The 25,107-nt window shown below is 49.7% G+C and overlaps 1 protein-coding gene across 1 annotated transcript; it reads left to right on the top strand.

Moving 5' to 3' along the window:
* Window positions 1-223: 223 nt before the first annotated feature.
* LOC129716169 (polyunsaturated fatty acid lipoxygenase ALOX15B-like) lies at window positions 224-25,107 on the top strand. Its single transcript, XM_055666046.1, has 14 exons — window positions 224-592; window positions 1,329-1,527; window positions 6,008-6,089; window positions 9,025-9,147; window positions 9,500-9,570; window positions 11,489-11,661; window positions 12,263-12,403; window positions 13,475-13,669; window positions 15,432-15,518; window positions 18,396-18,565; window positions 21,045-21,166; window positions 21,295-21,395; window positions 22,609-22,779; window positions 24,601-25,107. The coding sequence occupies exons 1-14, from the start codon at window positions 446-448 to the stop codon at window positions 24,778-24,780; spliced, it is 1,962 nt and encodes a 653-aa protein (XP_055522021.1). The 5' UTR covers window positions 224-445; the 3' UTR covers window positions 24,781-25,107.

The raw sequence follows: 25,107 nt of genomic DNA, 5'->3' as shown, positions 1-25,107 counted from the left end.
TCTCCATAGATGCTGCCTCACCCGCTGAGTTTCTCCAGCATTTTTTGTCTACTTTAACCTAAACCTCCATGTCAGAGGACAGGAAGACTTTGGGCACAGCTGCCATTCATTGAGGAGGGGCTGTGGAGACTATCTCTATCCAAACACTCATGGCTTGCTCCTTAATCTGATCTGTACTTGCCTTTGATTAGCTAGGAGTAAAGCTATAAATACTCAATTCCCTGTCACCCACATCCATTGTATATTGTGTAAGGTTAGGTTGGGTTAGATCTTGCCTGGCAACTTATAAAGGCACACCTGCTGTGGCAGCTTCCTTGGAATTTGCCGTTACATCTCCAGCCTCTGCCAATTAGATAAACAGTTCGCCACCCAACAAAATCCCTCGTAAATACAGTGTGTGGAGAGCATTAAACATTCAGACAACAGCATCTGAAGTGAGTCGAACATGAAGGTCAAGTACCAGGTCACTATCGGCACTGGCAAAGTGTTCGGCGCTGGGACAAATGATCAAATATCCGTGATGTTAGTGGGGTCACTTGGCAGCTCCGAGGAGGTTCGCATCGGGAACTTGTTCCCTCTTACCCCATCGAAGGTGAGTACCTCACTATTTGGAGTATTGTGTGCAGTTCTGGTTGCACCATTACAGGCAGATTGGGGAGGGCTTTGGAGAGGGTGCAGACAAGGTTTACCAGAATGATGCTTGGATTCGAGGTTTCAGCTACGGGGAGACGGTGGGGAGATGGATTGTTTTCTTTGGAATGTTGGAGGTTACGGGGACGGCTGTGAGATGTATATCAAATGGTGAGAGGCATAGATAAGGTAGACAGAACCCTTTTCCCAGCATGGAATGTCCAACACTAGAGTGCACAGCTAAGAGGTGAGAGGGAGAATGTTTTTAGGGGAGTGAGGGTGGAGATGGGGGGTGTGGGGTGAGTGAGGGTGGAGGTGGGGGGGGGGGTATTGGGGCGGTGAGGGTGGGGATGGAGATGGGGTGTGTGAGGGCAATGCAGGGGTGAGGGTGGGAGTGGAGATGGGGTGTGGGAGGGTAATGCAGGGGGGGAGTGAGGGTGGGGGTGGGGGGGGGTATTGGGGCGGGGAGGGTGGGAGTGGAGATGGGGTGTGTGAGGGTAATGCAGGGGTGAGGGTGGGGATGGAGATGGGGTGTGTGAGGGTAATGCAGGGGTGAGGGTGGGAATGGGAAGGTGAGGATGAGATGGTTGGGGATTGGGGTGTCTGAGTGAGGCTGGGGTTGACAGTGGGGGTGGGGTATTGATGGCTCCGCTTTGCGATGGTCTGAGAGCGGTGGCGTTTTCCCATTTGTGACACAGTCCTACACCATGACACTGAAGACCAAGTCTGACCTTGGAGGCCTCCTGCTAGTGAAACTCTTCAAGAAGTTTGGATTGTTTGAGGATGACTGGTACTGCGGTTGTGTGAGTGTGAAAACCCCAAATGAACTGATCTACAACTTCCCCTGCTACAGCTGGATGACTGATTCCACCCCAATGGTGATCATTGAAGGAGCTGGTACGATGTCTTAACATATCCTATAATAGAATAGAATAGAATAGAATAGTTTCTTTATTGTCATTGTAACATGAACCATGTACAACGAAATTTAAAATGTCAGCCAGTCAGTGCAGCATTCAAACATTTCTAAAAGCTAACGATACATACACGGCAAGATAATAAAGATAAACAACTAAATAAATATCACGGACAAAGCACGCATACACACCCAACCCTCCATCCTTCTGTCGATTTCACAGTTACCACAGTCCCTTAGTCTGTATCGCCCCTGCGTTCCTTGGCGGCTACATTTAGTGCTTTTATAGCAGTGGGGTAAAAACTGTTTTTTAGTCTGTTCGTCCTTGTCCTTGGAGATCTGTACCGTCTGCCTGACGGCAACAGTTCAAACAGGGAGTGTCCGGGGTGGGAAATGTCCTTTATTATACTCTGGGATTTTTTGGTGCAGCGGCAACTGTGTAAGTCCTCCAAGGTAAGGAGAGGGCAGCCGACAATCCTCTGGGCGTTGTCAATGGCCCTCTGGAGCGCTTTCCTCTGAGCCGCTGTGCAGCTGGTGTACCACACGCATACACAGTATGTTAGTATGCTCTCAATGGAGCACCGATAAAAGGACAGCAGCAGTCTCTGAGTGATGTTATTCTTCCTGAGCACCCTCAGGAAGTGCAGTCTCTGCTGGACCTTTTTCAGCAGCGCAGTGGTGTTCACGCTCCACGTCAGGTCCTCCTCAATATGGATTCCCAGGAAGCGGAAATCCGCCACCCTCTCTACACAGTCCCCTCTGATAGTCAATGGTACCATGTTCGTTTTGTTCTTCCTGAAGTCTATTATTACTTCCTTTGTCTTTAAGGTGTTGAGGAGCAGGTTATTTTCTTCACACCACACTGTCAGCTGCTCCACCTCATCCCGGTAGGCGTACTCGTCCCCCCCGGAGATGAGTCCCACCACCGTAGTGTCATCCGCAAATTTGACAATGGTGTTGCTGTGGTGGGCGGGGGTGCAGTCATGTGTGTAGATGGTGTAGAGCAGGGGGCTCAGTACGCAGCCCTGTGGAGAGCCGGTACTGAGGCTGAGGGCCGTGGATGTATGATGGCCCACTCTGACTCTCTGGCTGCGACCCGACAGGAAGCTATTTATCCACGTACAGGTGGAGTGTGGAAGTCCCAAGTCCCCCAGTTTGTCCACCAGTTTGTGGGGAAGGATGGTATTAAAAGCAGAGCTGTAGTCCACAAAGAGCATCCGCACGTAGCTCCCCCGCTGCTCCAGGTGAGACAGTGCAGCATGGAGAGCTGTGGCTACAGCGTCATAACATAACAAAAAACTCAGTCAGATTGGTGAGGCATGCTCCCATGTTGGTTAGCACAGACAAATTGGGTTGAAGGGGCTGTTTCCATGCTGTGTGACTATCGCAGAAGAAATTGAGGAAGATATTGGCCAGTTAATCAGATCTCACCTTGCCTCGCCTCATCCAGCGATCCCCGTACACTAACACTATCCTACACCCGCTAGGGACAATTTTTACATTTACCAAGCACAATTAACCTACAGACCTGTGCGTCTTTGGAGTGTGGGAGGAAACCAAAGATCTCGGGGAAAACCCACGCAGGTCACGGGGAGAAGGTGCAAACGCAGTGGAGACAGCACCCGTAGTCGGGATCAAACCTGTAGGAATGTAGAAAATCAAGCTTGTAATTTGTTCCATCAGATGAAGCATAAAAAGAACTTTAATTTGACATCTAATTCACTTTCATATCTTCAGTATTAAAAAAAGTTATGGCCATTTTCATACTATGAAATTAGCATCTTGTTCCCCATTGACTTAACACAAAAACTGTAATCGAGGACAGTCAAAAGCCCATAACTTTCTTAAAAATTAAGAGAACTGAATGAAATTTTCAGTTATTACAGATTGAAGCATTCTGAAACAAATATAAAACATCTTACTTGGATGATCTGAAATTAAAGCATATAATTAGTTAGTTTCCTAATTGTAGCTAATTACAAAATTTGACGGAAATAGTAATACATCCCACTTGCCATAGAGGGAGTGCAGAGAAGGTTCACCAGACTGATTCCTGGGATGTCAGGACTGTCTTATGAAGAAAGACTGGATAGACTTGGTTTATACTCTCTAGAATTTAGAAGATTGAGAGGGGATCTTATAGAAACTTACAAAATTCTTAAGGGGTTGGACAGGCTAGATGCAGGAAGATTGTTCCCGATGTTGGGGAAGTCCAGGACAAGGGGTCACAGCTTAAGGATAAGGGGGAAAATCCTTTAAAACCGAGATGAGGAGAACTTTTTTCACACAGAGAGTGGTGAATCTCTGGAACTCTCTGCCACAGAGGGTAGTTGAGGCCAGTTCATTGGCTATATTTAAGAGGGAGTTAGAAGTGGCCCTTGTGGCCAAGGGGATCAGAGGGTATGGAGAGAAGGCAGGTACAGGATACTGAGCTGGATGATCAGCCATGATCATATTGAATGGCGGTGCAGGCTCGAAGGGCCAAATGGCCTCTACTCCTGCACCTAATTTCTATGTTTCTATGTTTCTAAGTATTTATGGAGAAGATCAGTTGCTAGCTAGTACATTGGCATCTCATAATCAGTATCATCATCATACTGTAACCAATAAGCAACTCTGTACACCTTGTTTTTCCTCAACTTTTCAATTTTGGCATTGAAGTTTTTGCTCTTCAAACCACGCATGACATGCCTTCCTGCCCACTACTTTCCCATTAAGAATGTTCTGTAGATCATCACATTTGGAGTAGTTCAAATTCAGATAATCTCTGCGAATGCTGTCTAAATCTGTCTCTATTGCTGGGCATTTGGATCAACAATTTTGCATTTCTTATTCGGAGACATCTGTTTAAATTGTAAAGGAAAAATACACTGAACAGCATCAACAGAAACAAGTTATTTGCAATTTTAGAAAAAAGGTGGAAATGATAAAGTTAAACGCTAAAACAAATAGTCAATACCCAACAAAAAAATAATATTCATCAGTTTCATCAAATCAATTAAATTCATCTAAATTTAATTACTAGATCTAAACATCTGTCCATTTCTTAAGAAAAGGCTAATTTTTTTAAATAACCTAAGTATCCAAATAACAAACTAATCACATTCAGAAAAGTAATTCACAATATAACATTTTAAAACCTCACTGTCATGAACTTATATGCCAAATGGAAGTGAATCTGTGGAATTCTCTGCCTCAGAAGGTAGTTGAGGCCAGTTCATTGGCTATATTTAAGAGGGAGTTAGATGTGGCCCTTGTGGCTAAAGGGATCAGGGGGTATGGAGAGAAGGCAGTGATGGGATACTGAGTTGGGTGATCAGCCAAGATCATGTTGAATGGCGAATGGTGCAGGCTCGAAGGGCCGAAGGGCCGAATGGCCTCTACTCCTGCACCTATTTTCTATGTTAATGTTTAATTCCCATAAATTAATCTAGAAACATCCACTCTCAATATCAACATTATTATTTTTTGCACAATACATGTGACTAAAACTTGTGGATATTTAGTATAAAAATATTGATTATGCATAGACAATAACAAAAAATATAGATGATTTAGATGCTCTAATGACATGATTGTCCAAAAAAAAAGAGGATTTAAATTATCTTGCGAGTGGGTGTTTCTGGAATGCGGTCAATTGGAATGTTGCCGTAGATTTGAAGCCCATATCGGCAGGCAAGACTGTGCTGTAAACGTTGCATTGTAAAATTAGACTAAAGCCACCCCAAGAAGCAAGATTATATGTGAAATAGACGTTTACCTTTTGTTCTGTCCTGATATTGCGATCTGTCACATTGAAGGCGTGAGAAGTCGCTTTTTATTTTATTAAATTGTCCAGCGATTTAAAAAATTAAATTAAAATTAAATAAAAACTAGCAGCCCGAGGAAATCCCTCTCCAACAAGCAATTCAAACCTGCATTTTAATCCCCCCCCCCTCAAAGGCTCCGCAGTCGCACACACAGCCACTGGCAGATCTACAGCGCTGCTGAAGGGAGGTTTGTAACATCGCCAGAACCTGGGTCTCCGGTGCTGCATTCACTGTGAGGCAGCAACTCTATCGCTGCTCCAAGCTCTCAGAGATAGAAACATAGAAATTAGGTGCAGGAGTAGAGGCCATTCGGCCCTTCGAGCCTGCACCATTCGCCATTCAATATGATCATGGCTGATCATCCAACTCAGTATCCCGTACCTGCCTTCTCTCCATACCCCCTGATCCCCTTAGCCACAAGGGCCACATCTAACTCCCTCTTAAATATAGCCAATGAACTGGCCTCAACTACCCTCTGTGGCAGAGAGTTCCAGAGATTCACTACTCTCTGTGTGAAAAAAGTTCTTCTCATCTCGGTTATCCTTAAGCTGTGACCCCTTGTCCTGGATTGGGATAGGTTTTGTAAAGCTAGTGCTCTTGGACAGAGAATGACTTTCGGTGTTTGTCCTGTTAATCTGTAACTGTTCTCCAGCCCGGAAAAGACACGAGTTCAACTCTCCCATCTTGGAACAATTCTGGGTGGATGAAATGCAGAAGAGGCAAGAGGATTATCAGTGAGTAGATGTCGTGCCAAATACCAGAACGCTTTGATAAAGTGACTGTGCAGAGGATGTTTCAACTGGTGGCATCATCTAGGACAGGAGGGCACAGCCTCACAATATAAAGATGTACCTTTAGAGATGATGAGCAGGAATTCCTTTAGCCAGAGGGTGGTGAATCTGTGGAATTCATTGCCACAGACGGCTGTGGAATCGTCATGGAGGGTCAGTGTTGGGGGAGAGGGGTCAGTGTTGGGGGAGAGGGGTCAGTGTGGGGGGAGGGGGGGGGGGGGGGAGTCAGTGTGGGGGGGGGGGGGGTCAGGGGGGGGGTCAGTGTGGGGGGGGGGGGGGGGGGTCAGTGCTGGGGGGAGGGGGGTCAGTGTGGGGGAGGGGGGGTCAGTGTGGGGGAGGGGGGGTCAGTGCTGGGGGAGGGGGGGGTCAGTGCTGGGGGGAGGGGGGTCAGTGTTGGGGGAGGGGGGGGTCAGTGTGGGGGGGGGGGGGTCAGTGTGGGGGGGGGGGGGGGTCAGTGTGGGGGTGGTGGGGGTCAGGTGGGGGAGGGGGGGGTCAGTGTGGGGGAGGGGGGGGTGTCAGTGTGGGGGGGGGGGGGGGGTCAGTGCTGGGGGAGGGGGGGTCAGTGTGGGGGGAGGGGGGGTCAGTGTGGGGGGGGGGGGGGTCAGTGTGGGGGAGGGGGGGGGTGTGGGGGGGGTCAGTGTGGGGGAGGGGGGGTCAGTGTGGGGGAGGGGGGGTCAGTGTGGGGGGGGGGGGTCAGTGTGGGGGAGGGGGGGTCAGTCAGGGTCAGTGGGGGGGTGGGGGGGGGGGGTCAGTGTGGGGGGGGGGGGGTGTGGGGGGGGGGTCAGTGGGGGTGGGGGAGGTGGGGGGGGGGGGGGTCAGTGTGGGGGGGGGTCAGTGTGGGGGGGGGGGGTCAGTGTCAGTGTGGGGGGGGGGGTCAGGTGGGGGAGGGTGTGTGGGGGAGGGGGGGTGTCAGTGTGGGGGTGGGGGGGTAAGTGAGGGGGGGTCAGTGTGGGGGAGGGGGGGTCAGTGTGGGGGGAGGGGGGGGGGTGTGGGGGGGGGTGGGGGGGGGGGGGGGGGTCAGGTGTGGGGGGGGTGGGGTCAGTGTGGGGGGGGGGGGGGGGGTCAGGTGGGGGGGGGTGTGGGGGTGTGGGGGGGGGGGGTCAGGTGGGGGATGGGGGGTCAGTGTGGGGGGGGGGGGGGGTCAGTGGGGGGGGGGTCAGTGTGGGGGGGGGGGGGTCAGTGTGGGGGGGGGGGGGGGAGGGTGTGGGGGGGGGGGGGGTCAGTGGGGGGGAGGGGGGGGTCAGTGTGGTGGGTGGGGAGGGGGGGAGGGGGGGGGGTCAGTGTGGGGGAGGGGGGGTCAGTGTGGGGGAGGGGGGGGTCAGGGGGGGGGGGGGGTCAGTGGGGGGGGGGGGTCAGTGGGGGGGGGGTCAGTGTGGGGGAGGGGGGGGGTCAGTGTGGGGGGGGGGGGGGGGGGGGTGGGGGGGAGGGGTGGGTGAGTGGGGGAGGGGGGGGGGGGGGTGTGGGGGAGGGGGGGGGGGGGGTCAGTGTGGGGGGGGGGGGTCAGGGGGGGAGGGGGGGTCAGTGTGGGGGGGGGGGGGTCATGGGGGGTCAGGGTGGGGGAGGGGGGGTCAGTGTGGGGGAGGGGGGTCAGTGTGGGGGGGGGGGGGGTCAGTGGGGGGGGAGGGGGGTCAGTGTGGGGAGGGGGGGTGTGGGGGAGGGGGGGGTCAGGTGGGGGAGGTCAGTGTGGGGGGGGGGGGGGTCAGTGTGGGGGGGGGGGGGGGGGGGGGGGGGTGTGGGGGAGGGGGGGTCAGTGTGGGGGAGGGGGGGGGGTCAGTGTGGGGGAGGGGGGGTCAGTGTGGGGGAGGGGGGGGTCAGTGTGGGGGGGGGGGGGGGGGGGGTCAGGGGGCAGTGTGGGGGAGGGGGGGTCAGTGTGGGGGAGGGGGGGTCAGTGTGGGGGTGGGGGGGTCAGTGTGGGGGAGGGGGGGGTCAGTGTGGGGGAGGGGGGGTCAGTGTGGGGGAGGGGGTCAGTGTGGGGGAGGGGGGGGTCAGTGTGGGGGAGAGGGGTCAGTGTGGGGGAGGGGGGGGTCAGTGTGGGGGGGGGGGGGGGTCAGTGGGGGGGGGGGGGTGGGGGGGGGGGGGGGGGGGGGTCAGTGTGGGGGAGGGGGGGGGGGGTCAGTGTGGGGGGGGGGGGTGTGGGGGGGGGGGTCAGTGTGGGGGGGGGGGGGTCAGTGTTGGGGGGGGGGTCAGTGTGGGGGAGGGGGGGGTCAGTGTGGGGGGGGGGGGTCAGTGTGGGGGGGGGGGGGGGGGTCAGTGTGGGGGGGGGGGGGGTCAGTGTGGGGGGGGGGGGGTCAGTGTGGGGGGGGGGGGGGGGGGGGAGGGGGGGTGTGTGGGGGGGGGTCAGTGTGGGGGGGGGGGGGGGTCAGTGTGGGGGGGGGTCAGTGGGGGGGGGGGGTCAGTGTTGGGGGGGGGGGGGGTCAGTGTTGGGGGGGGGGGGTCAGTGTGGGGGGGGGGGGGGGGGGAGGGGGGGGGTCAGTGTGGGGGTGGGGGGGGGGGGGTCAGTGTTGGGGGGGGGGGGGGGTCAGTGTTGGGGGGGGGGGGGTCAGTGCGGGGTGGGGGGGGGCTGGAACGCATTGCCTGGGGTAAAGACATAACAATAGTGGTGTTTATAAGAGGCTTTTAACACATAGAAGTCCAGGGAATAGAGGGATATGGATCATGTAGAAACAGATGAGATCAGTTTAACTTGGCATCATGTCCAGTATGGACACTGTGGGCTGAAGGGCCCATTCCTGTGCTGTGCTGTTCCATATTATATTTGCTACAGTGCATCAGAGATTTACTCTGCGTCTTCGCTAGGTACAAATAACAAAATTGATTCATCTCTGATTTACTGACCACGTTCATGTGTCATTAAGGAAAGTCCTGTCTCATGTTTCAGGTGGGATTGTTATGCACCAGGTGTTCCACACAAAATCCACCATGATAAGCTCGAGGACTTGCCGAGAGATGCCAAGATCCCAGTTGGAAGACCAATGGGCATTCTCCTCTGCATTTCGGAGTGGTAAGTATGGGAACAACATTGGCCGGTTGGGGATCCTGGTGTGTGTATGTGGGGCCCGACTCAGAACATCTCCAGTCTTCTCTGTCCACGGTTCCCTAGTGCCCACCCCTCCACTCCCCGCTACTCCCCCTCCCCTCCTCTCCCTTCCCCACCCCTCCTCACCCCACCTCCTTGCTGTGGGACTTGCAGAGTGACCATGAGGGTGTGACCCCACGCTGCAAGCTCCAGCTGTTCCCAGCTGTGATCTGCGGTTGGGTCGACCAAAACATCTGGATGGCTATGAAAGAAACACCTGACATCGGCAGTCATTCATGTCCAGCTAAACCTGTTGCTTCTGTCTTTGTTTCTGTAGCTTTTCACGGCTGGCTCTGGGTGAACAGAGATCTTCTGAAACTTGGATTGACAGCAAAACTTCAATCAAAAGTACGTTTTTCCCCAGAGCCTGAGTCCCGGTGTCTCAGCTGCCCACACCTTTCTTCTCAGTATAAAAGAAGGAATTTCTTTAGCCAGAGGATGGTGAATCATTGCCACAGACAGCTGTGGAGGCCAAGTCATTTGGTATTTTTAAAGCCGAGATTGGTCGGTTCTTGAATAGTACGGGTGTCAAAGGTTATGGGGAAAAGGCAGGAGAATTGGATTGAGAGGGAAAATTAGATCAGCCACGATTGAATGGTGGAGTAGACTCAATGGGCCGAATGGCCTAATTCTGCTCCGATGCCTATGGTCTTATGGACTCAACATCCCATGGTTTCACTGTTGCTGGCTGGTACGTTACAGAACTGCCACCACCCGCATTATTACTGACCACTGTGTGTAGGGAGCATCCTGCAGTAGGTTGTGGGTAGTGGGCAGGGCTGTAATGGCCTTCTCTATAGTGCCCAACACTGGTACCAAGAGGACAAGGACCAACCCAGGCTGGGCATGGCTTTAACGCTGCCACTGGTTGGGAAACCAGAGGTGGAGGGGCAAGTCGTCCCATGTGTGAGAGGAAGGGCCAGTGGAGCAGAAAGCCTCATCTGACACCCCTTGAACTTCCGTCCAGTGACAATCTGTCCAAGTGACATGTAGCCTCTGAGAATCTGCTGAGTAGGAAGATTTCTTGCATTAATCCTATACCTATGCAAGAAATCTTCCTACCAATCCTCTGGGTGTTCTGGTTTCCACTCACACTCGTGGTGATGTGCAAGTTTGTAGGTTAATTGTCTTTTGTGCAAATTGTCCTGAGTTTGCTATGTCGCTCTTCCAGGGAGATGCTAACTGCATTTCGTTGTCTCTGTACTGTACACTGACAATGACAATTAAAATTGAATCTGAATCTGAATCTGAATCTGAATCTGAGTGCAGGGAATGGAAGAGAAAGTGGGATAACATGGAACTAGTGTGAAGGTGATTCATGTCGGTGTGGACTCGGCAGGCAGCAGGATCTGTTTCCATGCTGTATCTGAACTAAATTAGAACAAATGTGGATAAATGTGAGGTTATCCATTTTGGTGGCAAAAACGGGAAAGCAGACTATTATCTAAATGGTGTCCGATTGGGAAAGGGGGAGATGCAGCGAGACCTGGGTGTCATGGTACACCAGTCATTGAAGGTAGGCATGCAGGTGCAGCAGGCAGTAAAGAAAGCAAATGGTATGTTAGCTTTCATTGCAAAAGGATTTGAGTATAGGAGCAGGGAGGTTCTACTGCAGTTGTACAGGGTCTTGGTGAGACCACACCTGGAGTATTGCGTACAGTTTTGGTCTCCAAATCTGAGGAAGGACATTATTGCCATAGAGGGAGTGCAGAGACGGTTCACCAGACTGATTCCTGGGATGTCAGGACTGTCTTATGAAGAAAGACTGGATAGACTTGGTTTATACTCTCTAGAATTTAGGAGATTGAGAGGGGATCTTATAGAAACTTACAAAATTCTTAAGGGGTTGGACAGGCTAGATGCAGGAAGATTGTTCCCGATGTTAGGGAAGTCCAGAACAAGGGGTCACAGCTTAAGGATAAGGGGGAAATCCTTTAAAACCGAGATGAGAAGAACGTTTTTCACACAGAGACTGGTGAATCTCTGGAACTCTCTGCCACAGAGGGTAGTTGAGGCCAGTTCATTGGCTATATTTAAGAGGGAGTTAGATGTGGCCCTTGTGGCTAAGGGGATTAGGGGGTATGGAGAGAAGGCAGGTACGGGATACTGAGTTGGATAATCAGCCATGATCATATTGAATGGCGGTGCAGGCTCGAAGGGCCGAATGGCCTACTCCTGCACCTAATTTCTATGTTTCTATGTTTCTATGAATGTCCATTCTTCCAATGTGGGATGGGATGAACATGTGTCTGCTTTGTTTCCTCAGAATATGTGAAGGATCATTGGTGTGACGACTGGTGCTTTAGTTATCAGTTCCTGAACGGATTGGACCCCACTCTCATCAAACAGTGTAAAGAGATTCCAGAAAAGTTCCCCGTTACAGAGCAAATGGTCGGCCCCTTTCTTGGGCCGAATACCAGTCTGCAGCAGGAAGTCCAGGTCAGTCACAACATGGCTCTGAACATCAGTGCGTATTTGGAGTGCAAGGTCCGACGTTCCAGGGAAAAACAATCCTTGTCTATCCAACCTCTCCCTCGTGGCTGAAACCCTCTAATCCCGGCAACATTCCAGTAAACCCCCTCTGTACCCTCTCCAAAGCTTCCACATCTTTCTGGTAATGGGGTGACCAGAATTACACCCAATACTCCAAATGCCTTCTATGAATAAACCAGTTCTGAATCCATATGACCATGTCATGACGCTCATAATTTTATATACTTCCATCAAAACAATCTGTCAATCCTACCTCTCCCTGTAGCTGTAGCCCTCAATCCAGGCAAGCCTCCAATATTGCATCCAGCCCTTGAAGGACACAAGGACTGACCCAGCTTTGTGTCTGCAGTCTAAGGTTGTCAATGCCCCAGGTTTAATCGAGAAATGTGCTTGTACTAATTAACTCAGCAGTCATTTACAAGACCATTTAGCAGCAGAATTTTGGGAACAAGACTGCATCCTTTCTGGCTTTCTATTGCATGTGAAACTTGTTTGCTGATGCAGTCCACCAGTTCTTTTCACATGTCTGGTCCTGTTCTCATTACAGAAAGGGAATATATATCTTGTTGACTACGAGATGCTGGATGGAATTAAAGCCAATCCGAAAGCTGGCCATGAATGTCTCGAAGCACCAATGTGTCTTCTGTACGTAAATCCAGTGAATGAGCTACTCCCCATTGCCATCCAGGTAACTCTCTCCCGCCCGCTCCACCAGCCCTTCACTTCCTCCAGGGCTATTCTCAAAGTAACGCCACTCTCATCTTCTGCTGATGAAATTCTTTGGGCTTTGCATGTCTGAGACTTTCCTCTTCTGTCTTTCTCGTCCTTTCTGTAAATTGATCAATTCTAGGCCTCCATAGAGTCATCCAATATGGAAACAGGCCCTTGTGCCCAACTTGCCCACACCGCCCAACATGACCCACCTACACTAGTCCTTCCTGCCTGCGTTTGGCCAATATCCCTCTAAATATATCCTATTCATGTAGCTGTCTAAATGTTTCTTAAACGTTGCAATAGTTCCTGCCTCAACTACTCCCTTCAGCAACTTGTTCTATATGTACCATCCTTTGTGTAAAAAAGTTACCCCTCGAGTTTCTTTTAAATCTTTACCTTAAACCTACGCAGTCTGTGGCAATGAATTCCACAGAGTCATCACCCACTGGCTAAATACATTTTCCCTCATCTCCATTCTAAAGGTATGTCCTGTAATTCTGAGGCTGTGCCCTCTGGCTGAAGAAATTCCTCCTCATCCTGCTGTCCTCAGTTTAGTTTAGTTTAGAGATACAGCGTGGAAACAGACGCGGGTCTCTACCGCTTTGTCACCTCTGCTCTTTGCTGTCACGTCTCACTTATCATGGGAGACCCCTTCCACCCCTGCAACGGACTGTTCCAGCTGCTACGGTCAGGCAAACGCCTCCGTTGCCATGCGGTGAGAACGGAGAGGTTGAGAAGGAGTTTCTTCCCAGAGGCAATTCGGACTGTAAACGCCTATCTCACCAGGGACTAACTCTACAGAACGTTTTTCCTTCCATTATTTATTATGTAAAAGAATATGTGTGTTATGATTGTGTTTATAGTTTGTTTGGTTGTTTTGTTGTTTGTCTTTTGCACAAAAGTCCGCGAGCATTGCCACTTTCATTTCACTGCACATCTCGTATGTGTATGTGACAAATAAACTTGACTTGACTTGACTTGACATATCATTCTTCTTGCCTTGGGCTTTACTGCAAGAGTCACCTGTGCATTGTGTTATTAACAGATCACCCAGAAGCCTGGGCCGATATTTCTCCCGAGCGACAGCAAGTGGGATTGGCGTCTGGCCAAGATGTGGGTCCGGAATGCTGACGTCCAGGAGCACCAGCTGGTCTCACACTTGCTCAGGACACACCTGTTTGGCGAAGTCTTTTCCATCGCAACTTTACGCAGTCTTGCAAGCTCACACCCGATATTCAAGGTACTCCCAGGTCAACCGCAGTGTCTTCTGAACCAAGCAGAGCTCTCGAGCAGTTGGTGGAGAGAGCCGCCAGCTTTGCCCCACTATGACCTTCTCCACTCAAGCCACGGTCAATGTTCTTCCAATGTCTACAGCAGTTGTAGTGGAGAGGCAACCACCCTCCACCATAATGCCGTCCCTCATTCCCCCTCCCTCTATCCACCCCTTCTACATTGTCTCACCCTCCCTGCTCTCCCTTCATCCTTCATCCCCATTCCACCTCCTCCCCTGACATGTCCCCATCCACTCTGTTCCCCACGACCCTCCATCCCCCTTTCCCCCCACAAGCCCTCCCCTCCCCCCCCACCACAAATAGAAACATCTCAACCATAAAACAATTACAGCACGGAAACAGGCCATCTCGGCCCTACACGTCCGTGCCGAACAAATGTTTTTTCCCTTAGTCCCACCTGCCTGCACTCATACCATAACCCTCCATTCCCTTCTCATCCATATGCCTATCCAATTTATTTTTAAATGATACCAATGAACCTGCCTCCACCACTTCCACCGGAAGCTCATTCCACACCGCTACCACTCTCTGATTAAAGAAGTTCCCCCTCATATTACCCCTAAACTTCTGTCCCTTAATTCTGAAGTCATGTCCTCTTGTTTGAATCTTCCCTATTCTCAAAGGGAAAAGCTTTTCCACATCAACTCTGTCTATCCCTCTCATCATTTTAAAAACCTCTATCAGGTCCCCCCTTAACCTTCTGCGCTCCAGAGAATAAAGACCTAACTTATTCAACCTATCTCTGTAACTTAGTTGTTGAAACCCAGGCAACATTCTAGTAAATCTCCTCTGTACTCTCTCTATTGGACTTGGACATCTTGGACTTGGACATTCCCGTTTTGAGCGTTGCGGTGAATGTTTCCGCGAGTGTGTTCATAATGCCCATCAGAACGACTCTTCCACATGTCTGTGCTGTCTCCACCAGTGGCAGAGTGTTCACTACCCTCCTTACATGATGGAGCCACTTACCACCCCCCCTGTGCCCATCCCCCTCAACACAAAGCACACCTGACTGGTGGTGAAGGACACAAAGTACTGGAGTAACTCAGTGCCTTTGGGCAGCATCTCTGGAGTAACAGAGTGCTGGAGTAACTCAGCGGGTCAGGCAGCATCTGTGGAGAACATGGATAGGTGACGTTTCACAGAGTACTGGAGTAACTCAGTGGGTCAGGCAGCATCTGTGGAGAACATGGATAGGTGACGTTTCACAGAGTGCTGGAGTAACTCAGTGGGTCAGGCAGCATCTGTGGAGAACATGGATAGGATAGGTGACGTTTCATGTCAGGATCCCTCCACAGTGCTGAGGCCAGGTGCCATCTCCAAGACGCCTCCACATACCTACACTACCCCTTGAGCATGACCCATAGATGGACCCCAACACCAGGCCGTCATCTCCCAGACTATTCTAATGTCTTGCCTCTGTCGATCTCCCCACCACAGCCTCCAACCTCATCGTTCCACAGCCTCGCACGTCCCACTTTTATTTTCTCCCCAGAATCTGCCCCCTGGCAGACTCATTGTCTCTACCTGCTCTTTCCCCGCTGAGCTCATCTTGATTCCATCCTATCCCCCCAACCCCTTGTCCAGTCTCCTCCCACCTACATCTGAGGCGCTTCACACACCCTTCAACACTTTGACTGACGGTGAAGTTTGTCACCTCTTAATTTGCCTAAAGTTGCTCAAAGTAAGTTCAAACTTTTCACATTTCAGCTTTTGATGCCTCATGTGAAATATACTTTGCACATCAATACTGCAGCAAGGAACAGCCTTATCTCCGAGGGAGGCGTCTTTGATCAGGTGAGCCTGTTATTCCATATTTGTATTGGAATTTATAACGGCAGTCTTTGTGACGTTCTCAAAGTATAGTTTACGCACTCACGACACACGTAAGATAGTAAAAACAAATCTTCCAAACGTTGTATCTTGATCAGTTGGTCTTTTATTGAAGTAGTACAGAGCAAATAAATAATCCGTCACTTTCTAAGTCGCTGTTCCATTCATGTCATAGAAATCATATGACAGTTTCTTCTTATAAAAGTATGTCGTCTCATTAACTTGTATGTGTCGTAATCATGTGTATGTCGTGAAAAAATATTCTCACCATCCTTCCGACTGAACTCGCAATCTATGAGTCTGCGCTAGTCTCCTCTAGAAATAGACACAACCCCTTCTACGTATCAAATCCCATCTACAAAAGTACAGACAAGTAAAAACTAAAAAATTAAAAATGTTAGACATGGCTATAATATACTGACTTAACCTTAATGGGTCCTACAGAAGTATTTGGGATATTGGCTGTTCAGAAATCCTAATTTCACAGTCATACTGCACAAAACATCCTTTAACACAAGGAAGCACAGAATATGGTCTACAAAAACTGACACAGAGTGCTGGAGTAACTCAGCGGGTCAGGCAGCATCTGTGGAGAACATGGATAGGTGACGTTTCACAGAGTGCTGGAGTAACTCAGCGGGTCAGGCAGCATCTGTGGAGAACATGGATAGGTGACGTTTTGGGTCAAGACCCTTCTTCAGAATTGGAGAAACAAGAGTCTGCAGGCGCTAGAGTCTGCAGTGAAACACAAGGTGCTGGAGGAACTCTGGATCAGACAGCATCTGTGGAGGGAGGGAATGGACAGACAACTCTTTGGGTAGGGACCCTTCTTCAGACACAACTGCTGAGGTGATATAGAACAGTACAAAGGAACGGGCCTGCAGCCCACAATGTTTAAACCAAACATGATGCCAAGTTAAATTGATCCCACCTATGTACACATGGTCCATGTTCCTCTACTCCCTACATTTCTACAGTACATGCTTATCTTAAACCACTATCGTAACTGCCTGCACCACCACCCCTGGCAATGCTTTCCAGGCCCCCACCTCTGTCTCTGTAAAACAACTTGGCCTGCACATGGCCATTAAACTTTTAGATAGACACAAATTGCTGGAATAACTCAGCGGAACAGCTGCATCTCTGGAGATAGGGAATGGGTGACGTTTGCGGTCGAGACCCTTCTTCAGACTGAGTCAGGGGAGAGGGAGTTACAGAGATAAGGAAGAGTAAGAAATCAATAGAGATGCAGATCAAGAAAAATGTGGAATAGATTGTTGTTAGCTAGAAGATGACAAGGGGGAGGGGATGGAGAGAGAGAGAAAGCAAGGGCTACTTGTCAATGTCAATGTCAATGTTCATACCGCTGGGGTGTATCGGCTCAAGCAAAGTATTAGTTGCTGTTCTTCCAATTTGCACTGACAGTGGAGGAGGCTCAGGAAAGAAAGGTCAGTGTGGGAATGCAAGGGGGAGTTAAAGTGCTGAGCAACCAGGAAATCAGGTAGGTTTAGGCGGACTGAGTGGAGGTGTTCAGTTCAATGAACCATTAACTTTCCCCCCTCTCACCTTAACCTCTAACACCCTCTAGTGTTGGATATTTCCAGCCTGGGGAAAAGGTTCTAACTGTCTCTTGCCTCATCATGTTATATATATCTATCAGGTCTCCCCTCAAACTCCAACACTGCAGAGAAAACAGTCCAACTCTTTCCAGCCTCTCCCTTGTAGCTGAAACCCTCTAATCCAGGCAGCATTCTGGTAAACCTACCTGGCACCCTCCTCAAAGCTTCCACATCTTTCCTGTAATAGAAAACATAGAAACATAGAAATTAGGTGCAGGAGTAGAGGCCATTCGGCCCTTCGAGCCTGCACCACCATTCAATATGATCATGGCTGATCATCCAACTCAGTATCCCGTACCTGCCTTCTCTCCATACCCCCTGATCCCCTTAGCCACAAGGGCCACATCTAACTCCCTCTTAAATATAGCCAATGAACTGGCCTCAACTACCCTCTGTGGCAGAGAGTTCCAGAGATTCACCACTCTCTGTGTGAAAAAAGTTCTTCTCATTTCGGTTTTAAAGGATTTCCCCCTTATCCTTAAGCTGTGACCCCTTGTTCTGGACTTCCCCAACATCGGGAACAATCTTCCTGCATCTAGCCTGTCCAACCCCTTAAGAATTTTGTAAGTTTCTATAAGATCCCCTCTCAATCTCCTAAATTCTTGAGAGTATAAACCAAGTCTATCCAGTCTTTCTTCATAAGACAGTCTTGACATCCCAGGAATCAGTCTGGTGAACCGTCTCTGCACTCCCTCTATGGCAATAATGTCCTTCCTCAGATTTGGAGACCAAAACTGTACGCAATACTCCAGGTGTGGTCTCACCAAGACCCTGTACAACTGCAGTAGAACCTCCCTGCTCCTAGACTCAAATCCTTTTGCAATGAAAGCTAACATACCATTGGCTTTCTTTACTGCCTGCTGCACCTGCATGCCTACCTTCAATGACTGGTGTACCATGACACCCAGGTCTCGCTGCATCTCCCCCTTTCCCAATCGGCCACCATTTAGATAATAGTCTGCTTTCCCGTTTTTGCCACCAAAATGGATAACCTCACATTTATCACATTTATTGCAGTTCTGGTCACATAGGGTGACCAGAACTGCACACAACACTCCAAATGTGACCTGACCAAAGTCCTACAGAGTTGTGTAGGAAGGAACTGCAGATGCTGGTTTACACCAAACAAAGACACAAAATGCTGGAGTAACTCAGCGGGACCGGCAGCATCTCGGGATAGACTGCATCGTGACTTTCTACTGAGTTTTTTCATCTGTTCCAGGCATTCTCCTCCGGAGGGACTGCCATCGTGGAGGTCCTGCAGCATGGTCTGGAGCGCACTACCTACGAATCTATGTGTCTCCCAGACAATCTGGCTGCTCGAGGAGTTGAAAAAATCCCCAATTATTACTTCAGAGATGATGCTCAGAAGATCTGGCTGGCCATCAACAAGTGAGAGACCCCTAACCCTGCCTCGGATATGTCCCCTGCCTCCATCTGATACAGCCTCACCTATTAAAGCCATTTACAGTCATTGAAGGGACAAGGGGTTGGTAGAAGTATGTTAATTAAGGGACAGAAGGATCCTATTCCACCCTCAGACACCCCATCCACTGAGCAGTGACTGATACCTGAGGTGGTGCTACAGTCACATACTATCACTGCTTCCGAGTATCATTTCTGCAAGGTGTAGATGGATACTGATCTAACGCAGGGCAATGCCATTATGTAGTGGGGGTGCTATCCTTGGGCATGGGGCATCTTGGTCAGCGTGGATAAGTTGGTTCAAAGGTCCTTCATTGTCATGTGTACCGAGATTTGCTTTACCATACAGTCATCCAAAAAAAAGCAAGAAGATACATAACTACCTAAAGATTAAACATAAACTGGCGTGTGAGAATCGCCAGGCACACAGCATAAGCGTAGACTCACAGCCATCAGTTCAAAGGGTCTATTCTCAAGCTGTATGAATCTGTGTGAGGTGTTGCACTTTGAGAGGCCAAATGTAAGTGGAAAGTATACAGTTAATGGCAGAACCCTTTGGATCTTGCGACTTCAAGGCCATAGCTCCCCGAAAGTGGCAACACACACATTTGGTAAAGAAGGCACATGATAAGATTGCCATAATTGTTGAGGGCACTGAGTATAAGAGTCAGGAAGTCATGATGCAACTTTATAAGACTTTGGTCAGGCTACATTTGTAGTAATGTGTGTAGTTCTGGGCGCCCCATTACAGGAAGGACGTGGATGCTTTGAAGAGTTTATGGGCGGCACTGTGGTGTTGCGGTAGAGTTGTTTCACAGCTCCAGAGACCTGAGTTTGATCCGGACTGGGTGCTATCTGTACAGAGTTTGTACCTTCTCCTTGTGACCACGTGGGATTTCACCTGGTGCTCCGGTTGTTCCCCACAAAAGACATGCGGGTTTATAGGTTGATTGGCTTTGGTGAAGATTGTAAATTGTCCCTCCTGTGTAGGATAGTGCTAGTGTACGGGGTGATCACTGGTCGGCACAGACTCAGTGGGCAGAAGGGTTTGTTTCCACTCTGTATCTCTAAACTAAAGTAAGAGTTCATGAGAAAGATGCCTGGATTACAGGGTGTATGGAAAGGTTGGACAGACTTGATTCTTTTCTCTGCAGCATCGGAGGCTGAGGGGAGACCTGATAGAGGTATACAAAATGTTCAAAGGGCAAGTTGACAGAGTCCTTTTCCAGTGTTTGAGAACATTAGTTTAGGTAAGAGAGGGGGAAGTTTAAAGGAAATATGCAAGTCAAGTTTAGTGAGGGTGCTGCTGAGGGTGGTGGTGGATATAGATGTCATAACAATGTGGGAGAGGCAGCAAATGAGATCATGTTCAGCATTGACGACAGGGTGGGCCAAGCAGACTGGTCTATTGTCTAAATGTGAACAACTTTCCCACCTAGTATGTTATTTTCCCTATCCTTGCCTAATCACTATGCCTTTCCATATGCCCCAATGTTTCGACTCTCACCCCTACACGGCCTGTATCCTCCCTCTGTCTCCCTCCTGAGGGACAGCAGTTGGAGGGGAGCAGATTTCTGTGCTGGAGTCGGGATGTATGAGGTTTGATGGGACCTACACACAAGACTGGAACTGTAAGATTGGAGCCTGCGCCTACAGCTGTTGTGCAGAGAGTGGCCCAACTGGGTAAACCTTATCTTTGATCCTTTCTCCAGCCATTTCTTTGATATCCTCATCCACAAATCCTTCCATGCCTCTCCCACAGTCTGACCTGTCCTTCTCTCCCTCATTACTCCCCTCTTCTCGCCCCTTGCATCTCGTCATAGAGAGAGTGCAGAGACGGTTCACCAGACTGATTCCTGGGATGTCAGGACTGTCTTATGAAGAAAGACTGGATAGACTTGGTTTATACTCTCTAGAATTTAGGAGATTGAGAGGGGATCTTATAGAAACTTACAAAATTCTTAAGGAGTTGGACAGGCTAGATGCAGGAAGATTGTTCCCGATGTTGGGGAAGTCCAGGACAAGGGGTCACAGCTTAAGGATAAGGGGGGAAATCCTTTAAAACCGAGATGAGAATAACTTTTTTCACACAGAGAGTGGTGAATCTCTGGAACTCTCTGCCACAGAGGGTAGTTGAGGCCAGTTCATTGGCTATATTTAAGAGGGAGTTAGATGTGGCCCTTGTGGCTAAGGGGATCAGGGGGTATGGAGAGAAGGCAGGTACGGGATACTGAGTTGGATGATCAGCCATGATCATATTGAATGGCGAATGGTGCAGGCTCGAAGGGCCGAATGGCCTCTACTCCTGCACCTAATTGTATGTTATGTTTCTATGTCACTCGCTCGCAACTCCCCGTTGCTTTCATCCTGTACAGAAGCAAATCCAATAGTGGTCTGGAGTTTTCTACGCCATCCCTCCATAAATACTTTCCTCCATCCCTCAAAGGTTCACGGAAAACATTGTTGACCTATACTACAAGAACGACGCGAGTGTCGAGATTGATGCTGAAATTCAAGCCTGGGTGAATGAGATCTACACCAAAGGATTTTTGGCCAACCCATTGTCAGGTACTCTTCAAATCTCGTCTTGTTGATCAGTCGATCAACTGCTGTCCACATCCAGACCTCAAGGTCATAAAGGCATGTTGGTCTCCAGTTCATTCTTGTAACACCTCTGATCTGATCTTTCCCACTAGGCTTCCCTTCATCATTCCACTCCAAGACTGAACTCATCAAGTTCCTAACCATGGTCATCTTCACCTGTACAGGACTACACTCAGCAGTAAACCTTGGACAGGTCAGCTCGCGTTTCACGCAATTGATGCTCCAATGCAACACAATGCAACACAATACACTGAACTGTGAGCCACACAGCAGCAGCAGCATCCAGTGCAGTCTGGAACCTGACCTCGGGTGCTGTCTGTGTGGAGTTTGCATGTATCCTTGTGACCACATGGGTTTCCTCTGGTGCTCCGGTTTCCCCCCACATCGCAAAGATGTGCAGATTTGTCAGTTAATTGGCCGTCTGTAAATTGCCCCCTAGTGTGTAGGGATTGGATGAGAATGTAGGATAACATGGGGCTAGTATGCACGGGTGATCGATGGTCAGCATGAACTCGATGGGACGAATGGCCTTCCATGCTGTATCTCTAAACTAAAACTAATCCCTAATCCATAACCTTTACCAAACCATGGATAACCTTGGACACACTAATGATGCATGCCCTCATCTCTTCCCATTCTTCAGGGCATGGCCCAGCCAACCAACCTGAACATCATTTTATGAATAAACTCCAAGCTCCCATTTCCCAACCTGTTCTGCCATTTTGGACTATGAAGGGGGATCTTATAGAAACTTACAAAATTCTTAAGGGGTTGGACAGGCTAGATGCAGGAAGATTGTTCCCGATGTTGGGGAAGTCCAGAACAAGGGGCCACACAGTTTAAGGATAAGGGGGAAGTCTTTTAGGACCGAGATGAGAAAAACATTTTTCACACAGAGAGTGGTGAATCTGTGGAATTCTCTGCCACAGAAGGTAGTTGAGGCCACAGTTCATTGGCTATATTCAAGAGTGAGTTAGATGTGGCTCTTGTGGCTAAAGGGATCGGGGGTATGGAGAGAAGGCAGGTACAGGATACTGAGTTGGATGATCAGCCATGATCATATTGAATGGCGGTACAGGCTCGAAGGGCCGAATGGCCTATTGCACCTATTGTGTATGTTTCTATGTATGGAAAGACACTTGGATTGGTACATGGATAGGGAAGGTTTAGAGGAATATGGACCAAATGCAGGCAGGAGATGCCGTATCTTGGTCGGCATGTGCAATTCGGGCTGAAGGGCCTGTTTCCATGCTATACGTCTATGACTATGGGTCCTTAGCTTAAACGTGGCCTGTCCATTCCCACCTCAGATGCTGCCTGATCTGCTGAGTACCTCCAGTATTGTTTTGCCCCAGATTCCCACATTTGCATTCTCCTGTGTCTCCATATAATGTTTGTTTTCCCAGCACGAGTGGAGCGCCACTTTAGAAAACTGCCCTGCCATTATGATGAAGCCTGCACCTACTGAAAAGGGCAAAGTCACCGAAGAAGATATCGAAGAGACTTTGGCACGGGGAAGTGAAAGTCGCGCAGTATTTATAACCACGTTTCTGCTCGGTCAACCAGCTCACGATACCGTAAGTAGCAGAAAAACTGGTCAGCCAAACGGTGAATAAGAGTCGTTTCTCTAGCTCTCTGGCATTTTGTTCAGTTGTACAGGGTCTTGGTGAGACCACACCTGGAGTATTGCGTACAGTTTTGGTCTCCAAATCTGAGGAAGGACATTATTGCCATAGAGGGAATACAGAGAAGGTTCACCAGACTGATTCCTGGGATGTCAGGACTGTCTTATGAAGAAAGACTGGATAGACTTGGTTTATACTCTCTAGAATTTAGGAGATTGAGGGGGGGAACTTATAGAAACTTACAAAATTCTAAGGGGTTGGACAGGCTAGATGCAGGAAGATTGTTCCCGATGTTGGGGAAGTCCAGGACACGGGGTCACAGCTTAAGGATAAGGGGGAAATCCTTTAAAACCGAGATGAGGAGCACTTTTTTCACACAGAGAGTGGTGAATCTCTGGAACTCTCTGCCACAGAGGGTAGTTGAGGCCAGTTCATTGGCTATATTTAAGAGGGAGTTAGATGTGGCCCTTGTGGCCAAGGGGATCAGGGGGTATGGAGAGAAGGCAGGTACGGGATACTGAGTTGGATGATCAGCCATGATCATATTGAATGGCGGTGCAGGCTCGAAGGGCCGAATGGCCTACTCCTGCACCTAATTTCTATGTTTCTATGTTAATGTGTGTATGTGTCGCCCGATGTCTATCTGCCTGTCAATACAATACAATACAATACAATGCAATTTATTTGTCATTTGAACCCCATTGAGATTCAAACGAAATGTTGTTTCTGCAGTCAGACACACAAGAAAAGAACCAAGACACAACACAATTTACACAAACATCCATCACAGCGCATCTCCTCCTTGCTGTGATGGAAGGCAAAGACTTATCTCTCCCCTGCACTTCCCATTCCCCTCCCGATGTCAGAGTCAAAGTCAAAGCCCCCAGCGGGCGCTGGTAATTGTCCCGTGGCCATTAAAGCCGCGCCGGGTGATGCAAGGCCACGCTCCGGGTCTTGTTGTTGTCGCTAGCAAAGTCCCGCAGCCATTCCAAGCCGCGCGGGGCGGTGATGTAAGGCCCCGCTCCAGGTAATCTTCAACCCCGCAACTCGGGCGGGTGAAGTCGCCGTTGGGGAAGCCCCGAAAAGCGGTCTCCCAGCAGGGACCCGCGGGCTCCCGGTGTCACTGTCCACCAGACCTGCGGTTGGAGCCTCCGAATCCCCGGGGTCGGGTCGCCACCATCGCTCCTCCCGCTCCGGACTCGGCCAGCTCCGCGATGGTGAGTAGGTCAGTCCGCAGCTCCATGACTGGAGCCCCAGGACGTTCCTGCTAGAGGCCGCTCCACGTTGCAGCCCCAACGACAACGGAGACCCGACAGGGAAAGGTTGGGTTCTCCGTGCAGGGGATAGATTTTAAAAGTTTCCCCACACACATACACAAAAAAAATAAAATAAACTATCTATCTATGTATTTTTCTTAAGTGTGCCTGTCTGTGTCTGTCTGTATGCTCCTGTCTCTGTGTGTATCTACTGTATATGTGTGTTAGTCAGTGTGTGTGTACATGTCAGCATTTGTGTATGTGAGTGTCAGTGTATATATGCTCCTGTGCATCTGTATCTGCCTGACTAAATGTTTTTGTGTGTGTGTCTGTGTGTGTATACGTGTTTGTCAGTATGTGTGTGTATGTGTGCTCATGTATGACTATCTGCCACTCTGTTTTTGTGTCTATGTGTACACATTTGTTAATGTGTGTGTGTGTAGCAAGGCCAGAACCGCGCTCTGTGTGTGTGGTCGCCCTGGTTTGACTAGGTCACCCGTGTCTTCACTCTCTGCAGACCATCCTGGGCATGTACACGGAGCAGCGCTTCTTTGAGGCAGTGGCAAAAGCACACATCGAAGACTTCGAGAAAGCCCTGCTGCAGATCGAGCGGGAAATTACAAAGAGGAACCAGGACATTTGCCTGCACTACACCTATCTCCAGCCCAGTTTGATTGACAATAGTGTGGCAATCTAAACATGCCATTGCACCATCACCTAACTGCTTCCCGCTTTGTGCCTAGATTAACATTATAATTGCAAAACCTTTATTGCCAAATTAAACCAACTAATCTCCCCCCTATCCAATTATCCCCTCTGATCCTCAGCAACACTCCTACTCTGCCTGCAAGGAGGAACATGCTTGCTTTCCCCTCTCCCATGCACTCTCTCCTTCTCCAGACACTGCCAGCCATGGCAGCGTTCCTGGGTTTTGTTTCACGTATATAGCTTCTGCATTTTGAGAAATTGAAGCTCAAATCGTTTTTTTTTTATTGATCAAAATGAAATATAAATGTCAAAGTTG

The sequence above is a fragment of the Leucoraja erinacea genome, unplaced genomic scaffold (assembly GCF_028641065.1).
Source record: "Leucoraja erinacea ecotype New England unplaced genomic scaffold, Leri_hhj_1 Leri_176S, whole genome shotgun sequence".
In the NCBI taxonomy this organism is placed as follows: domain Eukaryota; kingdom Metazoa; phylum Chordata; class Chondrichthyes; order Rajiformes; family Rajidae; genus Leucoraja; species Leucoraja erinaceus.
This window is presented reverse-complemented; position numbering and strand designations above follow the sequence as displayed.